Source organism: Eubalaena glacialis, chromosome 4, assembly GCF_028564815.1.
Source record: "Eubalaena glacialis isolate mEubGla1 chromosome 4, mEubGla1.1.hap2.+ XY, whole genome shotgun sequence".
Taxonomy (NCBI): Eukaryota; Metazoa; Chordata; class Mammalia; order Artiodactyla; family Balaenidae; genus Eubalaena; species Eubalaena glacialis.
In genome coordinates this window covers 149,213,194-149,240,387 of record NC_083719.1, presented here as the reverse complement: position 1 = coordinate 149,240,387, position 27,194 = coordinate 149,213,194, and the positions used below count along the sequence as shown (strand labels likewise).

The window sequence follows — 27,194 nt, the reverse complement described above, 5'->3', positions numbered from 1 at the left end:
GACCAGCAAGCTACAGTGCTGGACACCCTATGCCAAACAACTAGCAAGAGAGGAACACAGCCCCATCCATTAACAGAGAGGCTGCCTAAAATCATAATAAGGCCACAGACACCCCAAAACACACCACCAGACGTGGACGAACCCACCAGAAAGACAACATCCAGCCTCATCCACCAGAACACAGGCACTAGTTCCCTCCACCAGGAAACCTACACAACCCACTGAACCAACCTTAGCCACTGGGGACAGATACCAAAAACAACGGGAACTACGAACCTGCAGCCTGTGAAAAGGAGACCCCAAACACAGTAAGATAAGCAAAATGAGAAGACAGAAAAACACACAGCAGATGAAGGAGCAGGGTCAAAACACACCAGACCTAACAAATGAAGAGGAAATAGGTAGTCTACCTGAAAAAGAATTCAGAATAATGATAGTAAGGATGATCCAAAGTCTTGGAAATAGAATAGACAAAATGCAAGAAACATTTAACAAGGACGTAGAAGAACTAAAGAGGAACCAAGAAACGATGACAAGCACAATAAATGAAATTAAAAATACTCTAGATGGGATCAATAGCAGAATAACTGAGGCAGAAGAACGGATAAGTGACCTGGAAGATAAAATGGTGGAAATAACTACTGCAGACCAGAATAAAGAAAAAAGAATGAAAAGAACTGAGGACAGTCTCAGAGACCTCTGGGACAACATTAAACGCACCAACATTCGAACTATAGGGGTCCCAGAAGAAGAAGAGAAAAAGAAAGGGACTGAGAAAATATTTGAAGAGATTATAGTTGAAAACTTCCCTAATATGGGAAAGGAAATAGTTAATCAAGTCCTGGAAGCACAGAGAGTCCCATACAGGATAAATCCAAGGAGAAACACACCAAGACACATATTAATCAAACTATCAAAAATTAAATATAAAGAAAACATATTAAAAGCAGCAAGGGAAAAACAACAGATAACACACAAGGGCATCCCCATAAGGTTAACAGCTGATCTTTCAGCAGAAACGCTGCAAGCCAGAAGGGAGTGGCAGGATATACTTAAAGTGATGAAGGAGAAAAACCTACAACCAAGATTACTCTACCCAGCAAGGATCTCATTCAGATTTGATGGAGAAATTAAAACCTTTACAGACAAGCAAAAGCTGAGAGAGTTCAGCACCACCAAACCAGCTTTACAACAAATGCTAAAGGAACTTCTCTAGGCAAGAAACACAAGAGAAGGAAAACACCTACAATAACAAACCCAAAACATTTAAGAAAATGGGAATAGGAACATACATATCGATAATTACCTTAAATGTAAATGGATTAAATGCTCCCACCAAAAGACACAGACTGGCTGAATGGATACAAAAACAAGACCCATATATATGCTGTCTACAAGAGACCCACTTCAGACCTAGAGACACATACAGACTGAAAGTGAGGGGACGGAAAAAGATATTCCATGCAAATGGAAATCAAAAGAAAGCTGGAGTAGCAATTCTCATATCAGACAAAATAGACTTTAAAATAAAGACAATTACAAGAGACAAAGATGGACACTATATAATGATCAAGGGATCGATCCAAGAGGAAGGTATAACAATTGTAAATATTTATGCACCCAACATAGGAGCACCTCAATACATAAGGCAAATACTAACAGCCATAAAAGGGGAAATCGACAGTAACACAATCATAGTAGGGGACTTTAACACCCCACTTTCACCAATGGACAGATCATCCAAAATGAAAATAAATAAGGAAACACAAGCTTTAAATGATACATTAAACAAGATGGACTTAATTGATATTTATAGGACATTCCACCCAAAAACAACAGAATACACATTTTTCTCAAGTGCTCATGGAACATTCTCCAGGATAGATCATATCTTGGGTCACAAATCAAGCCTTGGTAAATTTAAAAAAATTGAAATCGTATCAAGTATCTTTTCCGACCACAACGCTATGAGACTAGATATCAATTACAGGAAAAGATCTGTAAAAAATACAAACACATGGAGGCTACACAATACACTACTTAATAACGAAGTGATCACTGAAGAAATCAAAGGGGAAATCAAAAAATACCTAGAAACAAATGACAATGGAGACACGACGATCCAAAACCTATGGGATGCAGCAAAAGCAGTTCTAAGAGGGAAGTTTATAGCAATACAAGCCTACATCAAGAAACAGGAAACATCTCGAATAAACAACCTAACCTTGCACCTAAAGCAATTAGAGAAAGAAGAACAAAAAAACCCCAAAGCTAGCAGAAGGAAAGAAATCATAAAGATCAGATCAGAAATAAATGAAAAAGAAATGAAGGAAACAATAGCAAAAATCAGTGAAACTAAAAGCTGGTTCTTTGAGAAGATAAACAAAATTGATAAACCATTAGCCAGACTCATCAAGAGAAAAAAGGAGAAGACTCAAATTAATAGAATTAGAAATGAAAAAGGAGAAGTAACCACTGACACTGCAGAAATACAAACGATCATAAGAGATTACTACAAGCAACTCTATGCTAATAAAATGGACAACCTGGAAGAAATGGACAGATTCTTAGAAATGCACAACCTGCCGAGACTGAACCAGGAAGAAATAGAAAATATGAACAGACCAATCACAAGCACTGAAATTGAAACTGTGATTAAAAATCTTCCAACACACAAAAGCCCAGGACCAGATGGCTTCACAGGCGAATTCTATCAAACATTTAGAGAAGAGCTAACACCTATCCTTCTCAAACTCTTCCAAAATATTGCAGAGGGAGGAACACTCCCCAACTCATTCTACGAGGCCACCATCACCCTGATACCAAAACCAGGCAAAGATGTCACAAAGAAAGAAAACTACAGGCCAATATCACTGATGAACATAGATGCAAAAATCCTCAACAAAATACTAGCAAACAGAATCCAACAGCACATTAAAAGGATCATACACCATGATCAAGTGGGGTTTATTCCAGGAATGCAAGGATTCTTCAATATACGCAAATCAATCAACGTGATACATCATATTAACAAATTGAAGGAGAAAAACCATATGATCATCTCAATAGATGCAGAGAAAGCTTTCGACAAAATTCAACACCCATTTATGATAAAAGTCCTGCAGAAAGTAGGCATAGAGGGAACTTTCCTCAACATAATAAAGGCCGTATATGACAAACCCACAGCCAACATTGTCCTCAATGGTGAAAAACTGAAACCATTTCCACTAAGATCAGGAACAAGACAAGGTTGCCCACTCTCACCACTATTATTCAACATAGTTTTGGAAGTGTTAGCCACAGCAATCAGAGACGAAAAAGAAATAAAAGGAATCCAAATCGGAAAAGAAGAAGTAAAGCTGTCACTGTTTGCAGATGACATGATACTATACATAGAGAATCCAAAAGATGCTACCAGAAAACTACTAGAGCTAATCAATGAATTTGGTAAAGTAGCAGGATACAAAATTAATGCACAGAAATCTCTTGCATTCCTGTATACTAATGATGAAAAATCTGAAAGTGAAATTAAGAAAACACTCCCGTTTACCATTGCAACAAAAAGAATAAAATACCTAGGAATAAACCTACCTAAGGAGACAAAAGACCTGTATGCAGAAAATTATAGGACACTGATGAAAGAAATTAAAGATGATACAAATAGATGGAGAGATATACCATGTTCTTGGATTGGAAGAATCAACATTGTGAAAATGACTCTGCTACCCAAAGCAATCTACAGATTCAATGCAATCCCTATCAAACTACCACTGGCATTTTTCACAGAACTAGAACAAAAAATTTCACAATTTGTATGGAAACACAAAAGACCCCGAATAGCCAAAGCAATCTTGAGAACGAAAAATGGAGCTGGAGGAATCAGGCTCCCTGACTTCAGACTATATTACAAAGCTACAGTAATCAAGACAGTTTGGTACTGGCACAAAAACAGAAATATAGATCAATGGAACAGGATAGAAAGCCCAGAGATAAGCCCACGCACATATGGTCACCTTATCTTTGATAAAGGAGGCAAGCATATACAGTGGAGAAAAGACAGCCTCTTCAATAAGTGGTGCTGGGAAAATTGGACAGGTACATGTAAAAGTATGAAATTAGAACACTCCCTAACACCATACACAAAAATAAACTCAAAATGGATTAAAGACCTAAGTGTAAGGCCAGACACTATCAAACTCTTAGAGGAAAACATAGGCAGAACACTGTATGACATAAGTCACAGCAAGATCCTTTTTGACCCAGGTCCTAGAGAAATGGAAATAAAAACACAAATAAACAAATGGGACCTAATGAAACTTAAAAGCTTTTGCACAGCAAAGGAAACCATAAACAAGACCAAAAGACAACCCTCAGAATGGGAGAAAATATTTGCAAATGAAGCAACGGACAAAGGATTAATCTCCAAGATTTACAAGCAGCTCATGCAGCTCAATAACAAAAAAACAAACAACCCAATCCAAAAATGGGCAGAAGACCTAAATAGACATTTCTCCAAAGAAGAGATACAGATTGCCAACAGACACATGAAAGAATGCTCAACATCATTAATCATTAGAGAAATGCAAATCAAAACTACAATGAGGTATCATCTCACACCGGTCAGAATGGCCATCATCAAAAAATCTAGAAACAATAAATGCTGGAGAGGGTGTGGAGAAAAGGGAACACTCTTGCACTGTTGGTGGGAATGTAAATTGATACAGCCACTATGGAGAACAGTATGGAGGTTCCTTAAAAAACTAAAAATAGAACTACCATATGACCCAGCAATCCCACTACTGGGCATATACCCTGAGAAAACCATAATTCAGAAAGAGTCATGTACCAAAATATTCATTGCAGCTCTGTTTACAATAGCCAGGACATGGAAGCAACCTAGGTGTCCATCATCGGATGAATGGATAAAGAAGATGTGGCACATATATACAATGGAATATTACTCAGCCATAAAAAGAAATGAAATGGAGGTGTTTGTAATGAGGTGGATGGAGTTAGAGTCTGTCATACAGAGTGAAGTAAGTCAGAAAGAGAAAAACAAATACAGTATGCTAACACATATATATGGAATCTAAGGGAAAAAAAAAAAAAAAAAAAAAAAAAAGAGGTCATGAAGAACCTAGTGGCAAGATGGGAATAAAGACACAGACCTACTAGAGAATGGACTTGAGGATATGGGGAGGGGGAGGGGTGAGATGTGACAGGGTGAGAGAGTGTCATGGACATATATACACTACCAAATGTAAAATAGATAACTAGTGGGAAGCAGCCGCATAGCACAGGGAGATCAGCTCGGTGCTTTGTGACCACCTAGAGGGGTGGGATAGGGAGGGTGGGAGGGAGGGAGATGCAAGAGGGAAGAGATATGGCAACATATGTATATGTGTAACTGATTCACTTTGTTGTAAAGCAGAAGCTAGCACACCATTGTAAAGCAATTATACTTCAATAAAGATGTTAAAAAAAATAAAAAATAAAAAAAAAAATAAAAAAAAAAAAGAGAGGCAGAAAATGCCAAGCCTGCCCAGTGTAATAAGACTTTTTTCCCCTCCCTGTGAATTATTTTCACAACCCATTTTCAGTCTCTTATATGCTAACCAGTGTTCAGTCTTCAAGAGGAGGTGCACAGGTTAGCAAAAGAAACAGAAATCCCAGCATCCTAGTATTTAAATAGGTGGTGTCCCATCCTATCTCTTCCCACTTTTTCAAGCAAATTGCTCTACTGGAGAGAGAACCCACCTAGAAATAGGGGCGGGGTCATAGGCTGATAAAGGTCACTGCTCCAGTAAAATTGCTGATAGAAATGTATCACAGACAACAGTCACTGCTGCAAGAGTAACACACAAAGCAATATCTTAAGCAGGCAGAGTGAAAGTGGGGTGGGTAATGGCGAGGCGCCCCAGGGAGATGGAAAAGGTCATTGAGATGAAAATAACCTTGGGAACTTGGAAAGAGTGCTCCATTACCACAGACGGGGAAGAAAACCCAGTATCCAATCAGATGGAACAGATTGAAATGCGATTCCAGTCAAGTGTGAATGCCACCAAATGCACGGTGGAACTATTGGGGGGGCTGGCATGAGGGAATATGAGCCCTGCCCCCCCCCCCCTCAGTCCACAGCTGGACATCAACACAATTGAAAAGCAGGGATTTGTAAGGTCATAATTTGCACAGGTGCATCTTCGTAAATCCTGAGTGAGGGTGAGGGGTGGGAAAATGTGATAAAGATAAATTAGGGGTCTTTCTGAGAAGGGGCGCGACTGTTCTGCTGAGGTGTTCAAAAAGATGCTACGCCGTCAGCTTGGTTTTTTTTTTTTTTTTTTTTTAAGTGAAGGGATGCAAAGTCTGCCTTTGGAGTGGAAGAGGGAAGGAAAAAGGACGATTGATCATTGCCTTTACTGTTAGCTTCCCATGGTTGAGTGTTCACTGATAGGATTGGTTCAACTCCAAGATGCTGTCTTTGAAACAATTATTGTTTTCCACTAAAATACAACTCTAGCAGAAAACATTAATTGAAGTGATAACTGCCTAAATGCTTCAGTATCAAAAACGCATGTGCCTTCACATTTTTGTATTTTACAAGCACCAGAAAGGAATAAGGATAATAAGCCACAGAAATCGTAAAACACAAGATGTGATAGAAAATGACAAAAGAGAGGGCTGGGGGCCTGGGAGGAATCAGGGGGAAAGCTGGTCCTGGAACTTTAAAGCACCACACAAAATAGTTTTTCTATACTTTACTGGTTTATTCAGATTCTAGAGTTGAAATATTAACCATACTGGTTTTCTTTGCTTGCTTCTGGCTTTCTTTGCCATGCACACTGCATATTCCATCAACCAGAAATGCCTTCTTAATTCTTTACCTCTTCTACAACAGGATGAGGAAAACAGCCTGTGAGCCAGGGTCTGCCCCCACTACTTTCTTGGACCATTCTTCGGAAATCGAAAACACCCTCTGCACACCTTTCCTCCATCCTTTGACTTTGTTCCTATTTATTTGTTCATTCACCTAATATTTATTGAGCACCTGCTCTGTGCCAGGCACTGTGCTAGCTAAATGCATAAAGTAAAATGGGACACAAGGGAGATATGGCTCTTGTCTTCAACGAGCTTAAATCCAGTGATGAGTTCAGTCAGATGGTGAGTTCAATAACAGAGGCAGCATGGGGAACCATGGAAGGGTGACTAACCCAGATCCGGTAGACCAGAAGGCTTCCCAGAGGAAAGAACACCACATGCAAAGACTCTAGAGCACGAGTGTGCCACATTCAGGAACGATGTATGGAGTGGGGTGAACGGTGAGAGATGGGGATAGGGACATGCATAGGAGCCTTCTGTGATATGCTGAAATGTATAGGCTATATCCAGGGAACAAGGGGGTCCTCCCAAAGAGTCTGAAGGAGCAGAGAGACGTGTTGAGATACACGTTTTATGGAAACTCTGCTAACTGAAATGTGAGAAAGAATCAGATGACAGAGACAAAAAGAAAGAATAACCAGTTAGAATCAGTTAGATCTCCAGGCCAAAGGTAATAGAAATTTGAGCTAGGGTAGTGGTAGCAGGGATACGAAAATATTTAAGAGTCAAATTTGATAAGGTTTGGCAATTTATTCTCCATAGAACTGAGGAACAGAAAGCCTGGTTTCTAGGTTTCTGGCTTGAGCGACTGATTAGATGATAGGGCATGCACAGAGAGAGGAATACCAGACACGAATCAGATGGAAAGAATATGTCTGAGATTAAATATGCTGAGATGTTCGAGTTTCATTTCAGAGCTGTTGTATTTGAATTGCCTGCTGGACATCCTAGCAGAAATATCCGGGGGACATTTAGATATATTGGGTAAAAGATTTGACCTGGAGAAATGGATATATCGGTCATAAACTCATAGATAGTTAATTTTAGTTATGAGTGTAGATGATCACCCATGGGAGAGTGCATAAAAAGGAAAGGAAAGGAAAGGGGGCCTGGGTTTATAGATACCCTGACATTTAAGGGAGCAACAGAGAAGGGGGCATCTATGGGAAGACAGAAGTGGCCAGAAACATAGGAATAAGAATGAAAAGAATGTGGAACAGTAGATGCCAAAGGAAATGGCATTTCAAGGTGGGAGGAGCAGTGAAGAAGGGAAATGTAAGATATGATGAGACATTTATTAAATTTAGCAAATGGGGGCTATTTGTGAATGTCGTAAAAGCAGTTATTAAGTAAGTAAAAATAAGAGGTTGCAGAGTATATGGGAAGTGAGAAAGTAGAGAGAGGCTAGATAACATTTTCAAGAAATTTTTCAAGGAGAGGAGTAATTCTCCACTTATTTAAATTCTGTTGGCAAAGATCCTCCAGAGGGGATCCTTAACACAGGGCGAAGGTGGGACCAGATGGGATCTAGAACACAAGTGGAGGAAGGCAAGAGGGATGATGCTTCTTCCAATGTCACAGAAATAAGACAGGAGGCTTTGAGCTCTACTCTGACACTCAACATCTAGTAGCTCTGTCTTGCTTTGTATTCAGTTGGATTCTGCTGTGGGTGAATTGTGTTCCTCCAAAAGATATGTTGAAGTCTTAACCCCTGGTCCCTGTGAAAATGACCTTATCTGGAAATAGGGTCTTTGCAGATAGAATTCAAATGAGGTTATACTGGATTAGGGTGAGCTCTAAATCCAATCACTGGTATCCTTATAAAGAGAGATTTGGGGACCCACAGACACATACAGGGAGAAGACAGCCACGTGAAGATGGAGGCAGGGATTGAGCTATGCTACTACAAACAAGGAAAGCCAAGGATTTCCAGCAACCACCAGAAGTGAGGAGACACAAGGAAAGATTGTTCCCTAGAACCTTTGCAGGAAGCACGGACCAGCCAACACCTTGATTTTGGACTTCTAGCCTCTAGAACTGTAAGAGAATACATTTCTGTTGTTTTAAACTACCCAGTTTGTGATGCCTTATAACAGTAGCCCTGGGAAACTGGTATAGATGCTAAGGCCATGCATTTACCAGGCTAGTTTCCCAGATTATGACTGTTCCACCAAAAAGTGATCAATAGAAACAACTATCTCAAAAGCACCATCAACTCAGGAGAGCAGCTACTAAAAAGAATGAAGAGAGAAATATTCCTTAGATCCAAGGAAGACAATAGATCGGACAAACATGCATCTTTTCTCATCATGCCCTAGGGTACCTTTTCTGTTCTTTCTAACAGCGATCAAGCTCACACCCACAATCATAGATGATCTCAGATGTAAAAACATTACAGTGACCTTCAGTCAACTGGCCCAAGTTGGAAGACTTTAACTGGGGATGCATCCACCTTTTTGCTGCCCCAGTCTACCACTGTCCTTTGAAAGCTAGATCAATAAGTCTGTCTTAGCTCATCTCAACATGTACCAATGGCTAAATGATACAAAAAGACCAAAGAAATGACCCTTGTCTTGAAGTGGTGACAACTTAATGTTGACACAAGTGACTTCTATGCATGAAATACCAAGAGAATATCACAATTCAGAATGTAATGAGGTGCTGAATTGAATAAGGCAGACTATAATACTTGTGCAATTCTGACTCTGGCTGGAGTTGGGCTGAGTTGGTTGGGAAAGTTTTGGAGAAAAGATGGGACCTGTACTTAGATGGCTACTGGGTTAGTGCTGAGGAGGAACAGTCATTAGGATATCTTCTCTGTCTCATGCCATCCTAAGCCTGGGATTTTTCAGCAGGGCTGGGGGCTGGGTTGGGATAAAGCTGTAAAGCCCTAACAGCTCCACAGGGCTTCCTAATAAACAGATATAAGACAAATTTACAGATTTGATGAAAATGCTCCAGTGCCCAACCATTCAAGTTCACATAGCCTGGTATCACCTCAAAGACATAGCCTCTAATCAGCATATGTTTGTTGAATGAAAATATGTCTGATAATATTAAACAGCTACCATTTGGGGTTCTAACACTGTATTAAGTGTTTTGCGTGACCAATCTCTAGTACTTTCTTTTAAAATTCTTTTCTTTTTGTCAAAAGAAAAAAATGCATATAGTTTAAAGAATCGAATAGTTCTACAGCGTTTGCTTCAAAAATAGCAATCCTTCTGCATCACCACCAATTTCTTCTTTCCCAGAGGCAACCACATTTACCTTTATTTTAGCTGACTATTTTGGTATTTATATCCAGGTCTATAAATAACAGGCTTTGCTGCTCTTTCTTGCATTTTCAATTTTAGGCATTATCTAGTAACTTCTCACTAGAAAAAGGCAGATCTAGGCTTCTTCTTCTACCTGCCCCGTCCACATATGTACTTTTCCATCACCCCATCCTTCAGATATAATGCTTAGATCATTATTCAGTGTTTAAGAGCTGAGCCATGTAGGAAATGATAACTATTTTTTATTTCTTGAACCAATTTTTTGGGAGTTGTCTTTTAAAACTTTACTTAAATTTCTATATACTTATCATGCTAGAGACTGATTTCTTTGTTCCTGTTGTACTGCTGATTCCCTATGTATCCTTGGGCAAGTTACTTAACCTCTCTGCTCCACAGTTTTCCCATCTGTTGAACAGGAGATCATACCAACCCACAGCATAACGGTGTCAATGTCCTACAGCCAAAACACCACTAGGAACATATTGTAGTCAAACAAAGATGGGTTTATTAACTCCTTGCAAGGAGGGAGAAGATACACAGCGGGGCACCATGGGGTGCTTCAGTAGAGGGTATTAGAGCGGGCTGTGGTCAGTGATTTTAGGGAGGGGCCAAAGAAACAGGTTCACTCTCCATTTGGTGCTGTCAGTCAGTGGGAATGATCCTGATTGGATCGCAATATATTTCATCTATAGGAAGACTGACTAGAAGAGGCTAACACTGCCATTGGTAAAGAAAGTACAGTCACTCATTTCAGCCTGGAGAGGGGGGTGTTTTGTACTTTTCTGTTTGGGATAGTGACCTGGTTTCTATCTGTGTTCAGGCAAGATTATGAAGTGGTCTTGCTTTCACTTTATCTCACTTTATCCCAACCACAGAGAGGTCTTGATGAATGTTGGTATTCGGTAAGCTTGCTTAGGTTCAAGGGGAGAACACCATGACCTAGCTGGGAATGCCAGGCCAGCTCCTAACAGCACTTATGCCCAGATGCTAGTGTCAGGCCAGTTCCCAGCATCAAGGGCTGATTTTCTTGTTCTCATTGGTAAGAAGGATTAAATGAGCTGCCATCTGTAAAAATCATTAAAACAATGGCTGCTATAAAATAAGCCCTTACAAGCGTTTGTTATATGACACTAAATGCACAGGGTACGGAAGAGAAAATAGGTAAGTGGGACAACATCAAAATTAAAAACTTTTGCACATCAAAGGACACCGACAGAGTGAAAAGGCAACCTCCAGAATTCAAGAAAATATTTCCAAATCATATTTCTAATAAGTGATTGATATCCAGAGTACAGGCAGACCTCAAAGATATTGTGGATTTGGTTTCAAACCACCGCAATAAAGCTATTATTGCAATAAAGCAGGTTACATGAATTGTTTTGTCTACCAGTGCATTTAAAGTTATCTTTATGCTATACTGTAGTCTATTAAATGTACAATAGCATTATGTCTAAAAAAACAATGCACATACCTTAATTAAAAATACTTTATTGCTAAAAAATGCTAACTATCATCTGAGCTTTCAGTGAGTCAGAGTAATAACAGCAAAGATCACTGATCAGGGATCACTATATCAAATATAATAAGAATGAAAAACTGAAATTTTCCAAGAATTACAAAATGTGACACAGAGACACGAAGTGAGGAAACGCTGTTGGAAAAATGACACCAATAGACTTGCTTGATTCAGGGTTGCCACAAACCTTCAATTTGTAAAAAACATAATATCTGTGAAATGCAATAAAGCAAAGCACAATAAAACGGGACATGCGTGTATATAAAGAACTCCTACAACTCAACGACAACAACAAAACAAACAACCTGATTAAAAAGTGGCCAAAGAACCCGAATAAACATTTTTCCAAAGAAGATATACAAATGGCCAATAAGTACATGAAAAGATGCTCAACATGACTAATCATTAGGTAAATGCAAATCAAAACCACTTCACATGCATTATGACGGCAATTATTAAAAAAAAAAAACAACACAGAAAATAACAAGCGTTAGAGGGATGTAGAGAAATTGTAACCCTTGTGCATTGCTGGTGGGGTTATAAAATGGTGTAGCCACTATGGAAAATGGTATGGCAAGTCCTCAAAAAATTAAACATAGAATTACTATACGATTCAGGGATTCCACTTCTGGGTATATACCCAAAAGAAGTCAGAGCCGGTCCTCGAACAGATATCTGTACACCAATGCTCATAGCAGCATGAATCACAATAGCCAAAAGGTGGAAATAACCCAAGGGTCTAGTGACTGATAAATGAATAATTAAAATGTGGTATACAGATACAAAAGAATAGTATTCAGCCTTTATAAGGGAGGAAATTCTGATATCTGACACAACATGGATGAATCTTGAAGTCATTATACTAAGTGAAATAAGCCGGTCACAAAAAGACACACATTGTGTGATTCCACTTATCTGAGGTAGCTAGAGTAGTCAAATTCATAGAGACAGAAAGTAAAACGGTGGTTGCAAGGGGCTGGGGTGAGTAGGGAGTTAGTGTTCAATGCGTAGAGAGTTTCTGTTGGGAAGATGAAAAAGTTCTGGAGATGGACGGTGGTGACAGTTGCACAACAATGTAAATGTACTTCATGCCACAGAATGGTACACTTAAAAATGATATTTAAAAAAAAGGTAAATTTCATGTTATGTATATTTTATCACAATGTATTTGCTAAAGTAAAAAATAAATAACATCAAACCTGATCTCTCTTCCATCTAAATCTCTTTTCAAGATATTCAGATGCATCAGAATGTCCTTTAATATTCATGACTTTAGGAGTTGTAGACTTTTATTACTGTTTTACTGATTTAAAAAAAACCGAGGCATAGATGACGTAAGTCATTCACGATCACAGTGTTAGAAAGTGGCTGAGCTATGATTTGAATCCAACTAGTATAGACTTCACAGAGTCCACTCTTAAGAATACAGTTATTCTTAATTGTTATTTTTGGGAGGGGTTTAAGAGATTTACCAGGGACTGGGGTTATAACTTCTGTTGAAACTGCCCATTGGTAAAAGAAATCTGTCTTTTCATTTAATAGAGCACTGAGACATCTCTAGCAAGGGACTGGGACCACATTTTTAAATGGCTATTTAATATTATGCGAGAAGCTAGTTAGAATTAAATGTAGTCTTGAAGAAAAATTGGGAGAAGCTGAAGTTCTGGGTAAAAATTGTTAGGGGCAGGAAACGGTTAAGATGTCACATATAGGACATCTTGTATGTACCATGAAGCCAGGGACAGAGATGGAGAGGTAGAATGTACACAATGCTTATCGACCTTGGGAATTTTGTCAATAGCAAGATTATTTGCTGAGAAGAAACATTTCACTGCTGTATGTCACTTCCGTGCTGCGCATCTCCAAAGGCATTATCTGTCCATCTTGCCTGTGTGCTCATTTGCGCCGTGGTGCAGAAGAGCAGTCCCAGCCCTAGCTGGGCTGGAAATTGGTGAACCTACAAACTACGTGTTTGTGTGTGTGTACACACGCACACGCAAGTGCATTACAACAAGGCACAAATAAAAACAAGAAAAGGTCCAACCTCTGTTTAGCAATGTCAAGAGAGTCCCTGAGAACTATCAATTCCCGATCTCAGAGTGGAAGACGTTGTTTCAGAGGCTGGCGTGAGGCTCTCTGGGAGCCCAGGTCAGTGGTACAGGTGCTTGCTTTTTCTGCCTGCTGGGATGGATATTGACATTTTCAACCAAGTGTCATCAGACCCCAAAACCACGCTTCTCAGCTTCTGCAGGGAAACTGCAGGAGCTACTTTGCATGACTGTGTAGGTCTCAATTTTGACAAAGCCCTAGAGGATGGGGTGAAATCCACACTATGCAGTAAGGGGGGTTTGGGGGGGCCTATAAACCTGGGGACAGTCTGGTCCAGCTGGATGCAAGGAACTTACACACACAGAGAATGTTACAGCAAGAAGGGACGCTCAGAGACCTTTTGGGTCAATGCTCAACCTTGACAAGTAGGGAAACCGAGGCACAGGATTATTAAAGATCGTGCTGTGAATTGAATCAGGGACAGAGTATAGAAAAACTAAGTTATTCAGCTTCTACTTTAGAGCCTTCCCATTACACTCATGCTTCCCAAACTTGCCAGACCCTGAGAATCATCCGAAGAGAGGAGTGAAATCACAGTTCCTGGGTTCCTCCTGAACTTATTCAACCAGAATCTTCTGGAAAGAGTCAGGGGATATGTGTGTTTGCCAAGCAGTGGAGGTGAGGAGTATTTTGTGATGCTGTGTCAGTTTTTTCCCAACCTTTTGAACACTGTAACTCATGCCCCTTAATGCAATGCGTTCATTGTCTTCTGTTTCAATAAGCCACACAAATATTTTAGAGGTTAACATTTAACAGAGGGGTGGGGAGAAAAGTCTCTGGAATTAGGAAGGTTGGGTTTGAAACCCAGGTCCTTCATTTCCCAGTGTTGTGACTTTGGTCACTTAACTTCGTTGTGCCACAGTTTTCTCATCAATAGAATGGGTATGATGGCAATCCTTGCTGCACTGGGATGTGGTGGCGGTTAAATGAAAGTAAATGAAGTAAGGTATATAAAATGCTTAGCATAATAGCTAGCCTGGAGGGAGAAGAAGGCCTCGGGCTGAGAGCCAATCCCATGGGCTTTGCATTTAGGGCAAGAGTAGGGGGTGAGTGTGCCCTCCCCAGCCTTGAGATGGCATCCAGGACTCACTCCATGCTGCTGGTACGCTGGGAAGCCCTCTGGAGGAGAGGCGGCCAAACCACTGCCTGGAACCAGAAGGGGATTACAGGTAGCTCTGAACATCTGACCCCGACATCCAAGTTGATGGAGAAGAACTGGGAACCAAGGGACTCATGCATAAAACAAATCCAATTTGGGAGAGGAAATGATGTTTGGACTCGATTTCCTGACCCCCAAATCAAGAGTGAAGAATGAAATCTCTCCCAGACAGGTGAGGCCTCCTTCGACTGAGGCTCCCACCTGGGACCCCCTCTGGGGCCCTTACATTGGCTCTGCCACTACTTGTCGTGATATGTACAAAAAGTATTTTTCAAAACCTTCTCATTTAAAGACGATCTACAAAGTTCTAGAGTATCGAGAAACAGACAAAACAAAACAAAAAATAGGCATATTGAATATGTTTTCTAAAATAAGTATATTTCCCTGAGCTGGGATAGTCTAACCTGCCTTCCTTCCCCATTATGGTCCCTTTTCTTCATTCATACATGATGAAAAACATTACATTTAGCAGTTACTGAAGACACTAATTAATTCATTTATTTAATAAATACTTATTGAGCATCCATTGTGGATTGACACCGGGAATCCTCCAGCGGAGGTTTCTGCATAATGAAGTGAAGCTAAGAGAAGAAAGAACAGCCTAGAAAGAACAGACTAAAGTTAAAATGCGGGACCTTAAAAGAGGTCGGATAAACAGCTTCACAATGTAGAACGACTTCTAAAAGAAAATGACTTCGTATTATCAGCACAGTCCAATCATCCATGTGCATAAGAACTGCTGTGAGCTATTCAGGAAATCCTAAACTAAATTAAATTATAACGGGCATAATCTGCTTAAGGAGGCAAGAAAATTTGTAACCTAGGAAAGGAAAAATTCTTCCCCAAACCTAAAATACACAAGGGGAAGACCTTTCATTAACTTAAAAAATTTCTGTGCACCCCCCCTTCTTCCTCATCCCTCATCCAGCCCCGTGGATGGTGGCAGAAGCCAGATGAGTGAGGCTGTCTAGGGCAGTGCTTTAGTCTTCAGGAGAGGATATCATTTCTAACTTCTCAATGGCTGTCAAGACAAATTTGTAACATAGAACATCTGCTTTTCAGGTTCTGGGGGGTGACTATCACCCCAAAGTTGGCTAATTCCTGTAAGCATTTAGTTATGAGCAATGATATTTAAGGTCTATTGTCTATGGGGCATACGGTTTACACGCTCCTTTATAGAACTAAGGTTTATGGATGGACCAAGTCAAGTTTTGCCCTTGGGCTGTGCAATTTTGGCGCATTAGTAGAATGGTTTTTTAAATGAAAATATTCTCTATGGCTTATGTGGAGGGAGGTTATAAGAAATTTTGACAGGATATTCTTTAGCATATGAATGATGGCATGTTTCTGAGAATCATTCATCTGGAATGCACACATCATCTCCTGTAAGAGAAATTTCTTTCTGGCCTCACTATAAGGATTCACAGAATTTCCCTGATGCTGTCAGTTGATTTGCTTTTATCTCACAGATGTTGTGCATCTTGCTCTTTCTCTTTTTGCTTTGGTTTCTAGGAAGCTTAGAAACAAGTTTTCTATGTTAAATAACGGAACAGGACTTTATGTATATAAGCCTACATGTACGTTCTTCCCCCTAGATTTTTCCCTTTATCCTTACTGTTTCATTTTATAGTTCTCCAGTTTTTAAAAAAATTGCGATAAGCTGTCACAAATTATAGGGAAGATGTAAGGAAAGGAATGAATGAATGAATGGATGGCTGAATTATTGAATGAGTAAAGGTCTTTTGCTGTATGATGCCAGATAAATAAGAGAATCATTAAATTAGCTAGGCAACTGAATTCCTGAACCACTCTAGGGAACGGGGAGCTTGCTGGTTTTGAAGTAGTGTGTTCTTTAGAATTAACCAAGGCGTTGCTTTTTTAAAAAGAGCTGGTTGGTGCTTTGTGACCACCTAGAGGGGTGGGATAGGGAGGGTGGGAGGGAGATGCAAGAGGGAGGAGATATGGGGATATATGTACACGTATAGCTGATTCACTTTGTTATACAGCAGAAACTGACACACCATTGTAAAGCAATTATACTCCAATAAAGATGTTTAAAAAAAAAAAGCTGGGCACCTTCAATGCACTTTAACAAACTGACACTGTCCAGCAGGGACAGCTCCTTTGCCACACAGAACCTATGGAAAGGGTCCTGGCAGAGGCATACTGGTTACATTTCTTCTGTATCATTTCATGTTACTAATGAGTATTCCAAACTCCTTTTATTTAGACTTTCAAGAAAACGAAAACTCAACCTTCTAGAGTGGAGGAGGTAAGCCAATGCTTTTAGACCATAATGTGGCTGCCCGGGTATTTTCTGCCTCATATTCTGATAGCAAAGTGCAAACCCCATTCTGATTTGGAAGGTAGTCTTATTCATCCATCTGCAGGAGCCTCCATTATGCTGCCACTGAGATCCAGATTTTTTTCTTCCAGATGGGTTATTTCATAGATTTGAAATTATGCTGCTACAGACAAGAAACATCTCTGAAGCTGACCTGCCCTGGCAGAAGGTCAGAACACAGGATGAGCCACTTGCTGGAGTTCAGCTATCTGGAAGAAAATGCTTGAGGGGATGGGAAACGCTCCTCTTCTAAGCATCTCACTAGCTGTACCTGGGTATCTGCACGATTGGCATAGGTTGAAGGTGAGAGCAATTTGGCTGCAAAGGTGCCAAGGTTTTAGTACCGTCCACTAAAGAATACACTACAGTCATAGAAAATAATGACAGTGGAGCCATAAAGGTGAAGTTTTTTTGTTGCTTTGAGGAGGTATTCATGTTGTCAAAAACGTTTTAGTTGTGTAGTTTATGTCCAGTTTGTCTCTTTAGAACAGAGGCTGTTTGGGCAGGAAATGAGTACAGTCACTCTCCTAATGATGGGCTTCACTGACGTCAAGTCATAACAGCAACAATAAGAGGATAGCAGGAAATAATTCTTTTACTGTCATGTATGGGCTGAAGGTGTTGAAAGGGGTTTTATTTCACCTAAGAAAGAGGCAAAGACCAAACTGGACCAGATCTTCCAAGCACAAGGTCATTGCCAAGAGACCAAATTCAAAAGTTCTGTGTTATTAACCAGCTAAACATAACACAATCAATCACATGGTCGCTTGCTTTGTGCCTCCACACCGACCGAAAAATCCAGCCCCTTTTCATCAAACTCAATTCAGAACACCCAGGCGCGGCTCTGTACTTTGCATCTTCTGTGTCAAATTCTATTTTCAATCCTTTATGTCAAATTTAAATTCATGGCAACTGCATTCAGATCTTAATAGAATCCCCAATTTGCCCTGGACCCCAAATCCATTCCGCAACACACACACACACACACACACACACGTGAGCACATACATTTGAACTTGATTTGCACTCACTTCAGCGCTAAGCCAGAGTTAAGAATTTTGAATGGCTGCCTGTTGGCCGGAGCTTTAACCACTTCTCAGATAAGTATCCCCCTGAAAACAAGGATATTGCACACTGGTGTCTTCACCCCTCAGGTGAAGAAATCATATCAGTGTACTTCTTGTGTGGGATGAAAATGGACCCTCAAATTTTCTGTGGTATTTTGCCCTGTTACTGAAGCTTAAATTGCTATCAATCTTAAGTGAGCTGAACAAATTGGTGTGAGTGATGAAAAAATGGATAAGTTTGACTCTGAACACACACATCTGTTGTGTCCACCAAAATGAGGTCTTGATTAGGCAGAAAATCAACAAAAACTCCCTATCAACCACTTACAATCTGATGCAACATCCGAAAGAAAAGAAATCACTCACAGCGTTATTACTAAGAAAACATTCTAGACAGCCCTGAGATTAAGAACTGACCCCTCTTATGGAAATCAACTTGGCTTGGGTATACATATATGCATAAAAGGATATAGTTTTTAAAAGCTCATTTTCTTGCTAATAATCATCTTTTTTAAAAAGCTATCAGCAGGTGCACCTCATTTCAAAAGCGCCTTGTACTTTATAATACAATATTCATCACAATTACATAGTATGAAATAAAAAGCAGCAAAACATAAGCGAGGATAGTTCAATTAAATGCAACATAATCTCTGCAGCAAAAAAAAAAAGATCCTGTAGCTAAAATCAGGTTCTGATGAAAGAAAAAAGGGGAATATATTTCCACATATTTTTAATTATATAGAATTTCCTCAAACATGATTTTTCATAATATATTCCATTAAGTTAACATCATATTTGAAGAAAGAGCATTTTCCGATTTCATTCTAAGCCTGATTTTGAGCAATTACAGTGTCATTGTTCAGCGGTAGAAAGGCTGAATTCATTTACTGTGTGGTTATGCTAGTCATGATTGATGTCTCTTCTCCAAATGATAAACCAATCACCCCAATGATGTAATGTCATTTTAAGAGTGCCATAATCACATTTCTCTCAAACTAGAAGTTCTGATGAGTTCTAATAAAGATTTATGGTAGATTAAAGGCCTTTATAATATCAACAATGGATTGCTCATTTGATGAGAGATTTGATTAGGTAATTTTTTTTGAAAAAGAATATGAGTTTACTAAATATATCAGGCCTGGCTTTGAAGAAGGGCATAGGCCATCATAAGTAGCAGTACATCATTCCATCTCCTGAATGAATCATCTTAAATGTATTTACGAGGTCCTCTGTAATTGTAGAGGTTGAGGCCACTGGTGGCATATACTCATGGGTGGAGCCAAAACACAACCTCATCAAGAAACACTCTTGGCATGGAAAGCTCTGGATTGCTTTTGATGGGATATGCTAAGGAACACCACGAGTGGCCAACTCAAAAGATAACTCCAAAGCCTTGGGATTGGAAGCAATTAATTTTTGCAAATGTCTCTCCTTGGGCCCATGGGTGCTTAACCCTAGATATTGCTCAATCCTACACTCACATGTTTTGTGAACATACCACCAACAGCAGAAACTGAAATAAGGCATGGCTATTGTGGGACCTGGGACAATTCCACCTAAGATTTAGAGATCTGGAGCTGAGGCGGGCACCACAAAATCCTCAAAAGGGGAATGGAACGCTGTGACCAGTCCCTTTGCTCTGTGAATGTGAAAATCACCATGAGAACCAAGGGATTTAGAGGCAGTATATATCATGGTACCACGCGATCAGCTTGTTAATTTCAAGTGAAGTGGAACAAGTAGAGGGTTAGAGGAGAGGTCACCCCCCAAACACTTCAGACTTGGCCAGACATTCAGCATTCATGTCAAGGGAACACATTTTAATCGCAAAATCATCTAAACAAGCAAGAAAGAGTCAGAAGCCAACCATCAAAAAAACAAGAGATCTGAGATGCACACACACTGAGGCACGTGAGGGTGTCCGGGGTCACTTGGCTATGACCAGAATTGGAGTAATACAGCATTCAATATTCCGTCGTCTCTCTGCACTTCCCCCTTGAGACCTGCACGCTCTCACATACAGCGGCGGGCAAATTCCTCCCACTGAAGGAGGCCCAAACTCTGTTCAGGTAAGCAATGCCTCCTCAGTAACTGCAGCCTTTAAACAAACATACTCTGGAACTGCAATGCCACCAAACGACATGCGCGCTTCACCTCCTCGCTCCCCACACCACCTTCTCCCCAGCCCTTGTTCCAGGGTTGTCATTTCGCAGGAGACTCGAGACTGTCACACACACGACATGTTCAGACACCACAGTTTCCTTACCACTGCTGGAGGCTTGCTGGGGCCCTGAGCATGCTCTGAGCAGGTATGAATTGGGGGAGAACTCTTCATCGGGGTTGGTGTCCATGATTTGATGGGAGGTGTTGCTGTCTAGCAATGGCATCTGGCAGCTAACTGGTGGAGGATTATGGGAGCTAGGCAGCTGAGCAGATGGGAGGAGGCTAGACGAGGATGTAGGTGGGATGGGACGACCTGGGAAAGAGGACAGAGGGGTCAAAGGTCAGCAATGAATGTCATGAGAGCAACCAGAGAAAGTTACATTGCAACCGCCTCACAATACAAATAGCCAAAAGAAAGAAAAAAAAAAAGAAAAAAATGCTCCAGATGTATTTTTTCAAGTGGTTTGAGGTTTCTCCAAATGTCCAAATTCATACGACCGTAGTTGCATATTTCAGAAAATGGGCATGAGCGAAAGTATCCATCTACACAGCTGAAACGGAATCAGTCAGGAAAACATCCACTTCCTTCTCTCTCTCTCTCCTGCTATGGTTCTAACTGAAGTCTCCATCATCTCTCAAGGGACTAGCTCCCTGAGGTTCTCCCTGCTTCCACTCTTGCCATACGCCATCTATCTCCCTTTGTCTCTCTCCCTTCTCTCCAGCAGCCAGAACGGTATTTTAATGATAGAAATTAGGTCATGTCACTCTCCTGCGTGGCACCCTCCAATGGCTTCCCATTGCCTGCAGAAAGAGACCCAAACTCCTTATGATGCCTTGCATGTCTCTCCTGCTCTGGCACGAACTGCCTCTCTCACTCACCTCTGGAAGTGGTCCTTACCACACGCAACTTGGCCCCTTAATCTCCAGCCAATGTGCCATCTTTATTTCTGTTGCTTGAACTTGCCACCCCATTCCATCTCAGAGTCGTCACACTTCCTGTCTCCTCTCTGTGGAACATTCTCCCTTACTCGCCACCTCACTGATACTCACAGGCCCGCTTCTTCTCTTCATTCAAGCCTTCCCTGTTTGCCTTCTTGAAAACTGCCCACTTACCTGCTCTATCCTATTAGCCTGTTTAAATTTCTTTAAAGCCCTTATTACTATCTGAAGGTGGATATATCTATTTATTTTATTCACCCCTGTATCCTCAGTATCTTCCTAACAAATAGCACCTGTTGAATGAATGAACAGATAAATAAGGTAGACTAAAACCAAGTTAATTAGTTTGGGGAAGAAGGGGAGGAGAAGCAGAGAGGGTGACGTATTTGCATCTCGAAGAATTGGCCAGTGCCACCACTCTCTCTACCATGCGGTTCTTCTGGATATCACGGGGGAATTCCTACAAAGAAAAGCCACATCAGGCCACGGGGAGGAGCAGCTATCCTGGCAGGAGGTACGGACAGTGCCTTGGAGCTGGCCTTGGGTCAAGAAGTTCTCCTCCCGCACAGAAGGCTGCTGCAACCTCTATTTTCCCATGGCAGGGAGCTCCTGGCAGCCAAATTGCTGAGTGAAGATAATTGCCATGTGGACTTTCCCCTGATTCACGCTAACATCTTGGGGTCCTCGCGATTGCTTGCCTGCTGGTTTGTTCATTTGGGAAGCTCGGAAAAATGAGCCAAGAGCTGCAGCCCAGGGGATATGCCCTGAATTGGGCGTTGCGGAGGAAAGGGTAAGGTATTAAGAAAGCAAACTTAAGAACCAGGCTAGAGTTTCCACGCAGGCAGAAGAAATCTGTTTTCCTGCTTTTAGATGCACTATGTGTGTGGAGGCATTTTCAGGCACCTCAGATGCATGTTAATTTTTGTCATCGCTTTTGAAATTGTATTTCCTGATCAATTGCTCGGTGCATTAAATGCTACTTACTGATAGATCATTGTGAATGAATAAAATGTATGAGTGCCTCCAAAGGGCACTCTGCTGGATGCTGAGGATACAAAAATAAATAAGACATCATCCCTGCCCTCAGAGAGCTCACAGTCTAGTGGGAGAGGCAGAGAGTAAAACACATCATTTCAATACCACATGATAAGGAGCAGGATGGTCTCATGTAAGAACATGGTTCCGTGGGGACCCAGAAAAGGGACACTTGGTTCAGCCTGGCCAGGTGGAGGTAGTGGTGGAGAGCCAAACAAGGATTCCTGGGAAAGGTGGCGTCTGGGCAATCTTCAAAAGAAGGGGAGAGGGACTCCTGGCGAGAGGAAACACAACTAACAATAGCACAGAGGCATCAAACCACTAGCCTATTACCCTTTTTGAGGGTGGGAGTGGCAGAAAGAGACAGGAAGTAAGGTACCCTTAAAGCTTAAATGTTAGGGGCTCAGTAACACAGTTGAAGAAGGATCATCCCTGAAACAGATCAATGGATGAATGAAGTTTGATTTGAAATATTTAATTCATTCATAACTGTTTGGGAGCCATAGAAAAGGCATGACATTCTTGTGAGATGATCTGGCAAAGGTAGACTGAATACATCAGTGTCATCAGAATCAGTACTCACATTTAATCAACGTGACTTCCCCCCAAAGTCTTCTTCTAATAACAATGCTACCATCATTATTACTATTTTAACTGCTAATGTTTTTGCACAATGACTATCTGCCACTCACAGCGCCAGTCACTGTACGTAGATTATCTCATTTAATTCTGAAAACAATTCTATGAGGTTAGAATGATTATAATCCCCATTTTGTAGATGAGGAAACTGAGGCACGGCGAAGTGAGATTGCATAGCTAGCAAGTGACAGGGGCCAGGTTTGTCTATTCCCAAATCTACCCTCTCACCCTGTCTGCATGGTGTTTGCCCAAACAGCATGGTGACAAAAAAGGAAGACGGTGACATACAAGGAGGGGAGGTGATGGACGGGAAATCATATTTCCAGTTCCCCATCTCCCCATCCCAAGGCACTCTCGAGATTTCAAATAAGAAACATTTCTTTGAATAACCATTGATAGCAGCTATCAACCGGCAGAGTTCAAAGCTTTTCTTGTAATTTTTTTATGAAGTTCAAAGTGACTCTTTCACAGCCATGTTACCCTCCAACCTTCTTCAAGGCTCCCGGTTGCAGAAGCGTCCCGACCAGGGCACTGTGAAGTTGGCATTGACGTCTACTTAGCAGCGGGGCCCTGGCAGGAACAGATTTTAACTCACAATCAATAGGCTTTAAAGTTTGTATTATTGAGGCATATCTGAAACTGCATGTTGAGGAACAAGGATGGCTGGGAGCCAATTTTTAAATTCCTCTGAGTGACTGAGGTGGAAATGAAGTCCAGGGGCAATTTTCCAGGAGCCTGATATGACAGTTGCTGTGAAATCATTCTTTACATGAACTTCTTGAAATTTTGTTCAGCATGAATTCATTTCCTACAGTACAGACAGAACTGCCTTTTAATTTATACAAATACAGACAATGCAAGAGCAGTCCTAACATGCTGAAAGCACTGGGGTTATTCCAGTGTATTGGAATACACATCACAGAATTGTCTGATTCCTGTAAAATCCATGCCCCCTTAAAATCTATGCCTTGGTAGCGCCTTAAATTCTCTATCTGGTATCTACCACTACTTGGGAAATTTCTCAGTCCCTAGATCTGCCCCCAGTCAAATTGTATGCGGTTCTCTATTTGCTATGTCATTTGCTAATTTTGTTCACTTATGCTACATTTTTCCCCATGACTATTACAACTGACAGAGACCATCTGTACAGACACAAACGGGTTCCAAAGTACAGGGGAGAAAGCTGGAACTTAGACAGGCTCACTTTATAGACCAGGATTTCTTACTAAAATACTTAGCGTGGGATGGGCATGTAACCAGGGGCTATGTCCTTACCCGGTTCCTATTCTATGCACTTTGGGGGCTCCCCGACCCCCAAACTATTTTCGAAGTTATCATTCTGAATGGGTATAGAGTCCACGGCAAATATACAGAAAACTGGGTTTAATCAATCCGTTAAAAAGCAAGAGGAAACATGCAAAGGCAGCAATATGTCATTCATTAAACTCATATGGTCTTGTATATGTGTGGGTGTGTATGTGTGTTTTCCAAGATCCCCATGTAAATCAAAGTCTAATTATCTGTGTGATTGGATTCCCCATGACCTTAGAAATGGGGACCAATTCAAATTTTGCTAATTTATCTGTTTCCAAATGAATAAGATTTTGTGATGGTTTCAACTCCTAAAATTTTTCTGATTGAAAGAAAGACCTACAGCCAGACAAAACAGTTCCATGTGAACTCTGATAGATTGGGAGCGGCTGTCTGGAAGGCTGTGTTGAGAATGATTCTGAGGACTCCCGGGTTTCGGTGGTATCACCACTTAGAAAAATCGTGGACAAGGAGTGGGGGAAAGGTAGCAGATGCACAGAGCATACTTGCCATCTATGCTCCAGGACTTCATCCATCATCTGCTTCAGTCATACCTGAAAACATTATCCTACAGCATCTGCGGTTTAAGTCACATTACTTTAACTCCCAATGTCTCAATTACAGCTCTATTTTTCTTCTTAAACTGATTTGGATCCAGCTTTAGTTCTTCCACCCAAGATTAAAGGGCTACAATCTCCTCTCCATCCCCAAAGCAGTAAGTATCATCCATGAAATTGCCTCTCTGCCCAACTGTTGCTAATATATTCACTAATTTATGATGGAGGGCATGTTGCAGATCAATCCCCAAATTCACTTCAAACGAGTTCCTTTTTCACTCAAAAGATTAATGGCCAGCTGATATTAAAATGTTCTGTGTAGACAATGTATAATTGATCTATGCAGGGACGGGGTGTCACGATATTTGGTGGAGTAGAGAGACATGGATGGGAGACAGTCAAAACAAAACAAACAGCATGAAGAATAATTACATATAAAATAATAAGTTAAATGACCTCATTATCAATTATACATGTGATCTTGCTTTGTGCTAAGCCAAATATTTTACATGTACTCTTCTCTTTTTACATTCACAACTTTTCTATGAACAAAATCCTATTATCATCCCCTTTTACAGGTGAAGAAACTGAGGCTTAGATGGACTAACTTTCCTAACATTGTACCACTAGCAGAACTGGCTGGGATTTGAACTCAAGCATTCTGACGCCAAAACCCAAGCCTTGAATGGTCCATTCTACTCTTGTCCGTATTAGAGAAGCGTGATTGTTAAAAAACAAACAAGGTGTGAACCCCAGACTGACTGGCCCTCTTCTGGAAGGCACCATCGAGGTCATCCTAGGTGAGGTAATTAACCATAAACAGCCACAGTGATTGCTCACACACAATACATGATTTATAAAGAGAGAAAGCAATTTTTAAGTCAGAAACGGGAAATCCTCTGCAGCTTTGTACGTTTAAGGATTAATAAAAATATAGCTTTTGTGTTAAAGCTGAGTATTGCAAAAGGACTGCATTAACAAAAGCAAAACAGTTGGTTAGAGAATTTAAACAATGGTCCTAATGACAGTTCCCAACACTAGCTATTTATTCAGATGTCTGACTAAATTATCCATTTCCCCCCAAATGCTTGGGGTTTGTGAAGTCCCTGTTTTTGACACAGTGAAAAGTGATGTATGTGACTATGTATGTAAATAGAAATAATTTCAGTGCTAGAGATTATGCCCTCCTTTTTGTTTGTAATCAATGAATAGTTGAGGGATGTGGTCCCACTTTCTCTGGGGTTCCACGAGAACATTGTTCAGGAAGGCGCATTAGATCTTTTAAGCTCTACCTAGTTCTGCACATGGAACCTGCAGAGGGCTGTGTGGTGGGACATCCTTCAAGGTATGGTGGGCTCAGTGAGGCACTGGGCCATGGCAGCCACGGCCACCACCACATCTGCTACAAGGTACCCTGACAACAAATCTAACCGGACTCCCTACCTCCAGCTGAAGGAACGCGGATGAAGCCACTGCACATCTATTCAGCCTATTTCATGTGCTAAGTACCAGGCTCGGGGATTTTCCACATGCCCTTCCACAATGATCACAACAGCACTGTCTAGAGACTCAGGGATGTTAGTAGTAACACACCCAAGAGGCAGAACCAAGATCCGAACTTCAGTTTGTGTTTTGCCAAAACTACAATGCGCTCTTCCGAAACCTGGAGTTGGCTCACATTCCAATTCACCTGTTAATTGGCTTCATCATCCAACCCACCCCATTCTCATTTTCCACTCTGCCCCAAATGAAACCCTGGACTCCAATGGATGTGATCATCCAGTGGTCTTTTGCAAAGGTGTATTTCTGCCTTCCTGCCTGCAGTATTCCTCTCTGTACTGTGCAACCCATCCTTAGTTTCTTGGCCTACCCGCTTTTATCTGTCCTCCAAAGCCCAAGTGGGGAATGGAGAGGGCACAGACTTTGGATCCAGGCTGACTGAGCTCTGCCACTTTCTGTGTGAGTTTAAGCAACTAACTTTACTTCTCTGGGGCTCTTCGATGACACTAACTTCACATGTTGCTGTGAAGACTGGAGATGATATACGTAAGGCTGTGTTTGACACATGATGGATGCCAGGGACCCAGATGGAGCCAACGGCACTTGCAGCTTATCGGTTCCAGTTGGTTCACAAGCACCTACTGTGTGTGTGCCTGGCTGTGTGACAGTTATGGGGTCTTGTCATTCTTTCCTCTTGGGGTTGA

The 27,194-nt window shown here is 41.0% G+C and overlaps 1 protein-coding gene across 3 annotated transcripts in view; it reads right to left on the bottom strand.

Moving 5' to 3' along the window:
• The window catches only part of TENM2 (teneurin transmembrane protein 2), a 988,081-nt gene that overhangs the window by 382,086 nt on the left and 578,801 nt on the right, over window positions 1–27,194 (bottom strand). For 2 of the 3 annotated variants that reach the window (XM_061188437.1, XM_061188438.1), the window contains exon 3: window positions 20,613–20,822. The exons of the other annotated variant lie outside the window; for it this stretch is intronic. In XM_061188437.1, coding sequence (XP_061044420.1) covers window positions 20,613–20,822 — 210 coding nt within the window. The remainder of the gene's footprint in view (window positions 1–20,612; window positions 20,823–27,194) is intronic. 3 annotated transcript variants of the gene reach the window in all.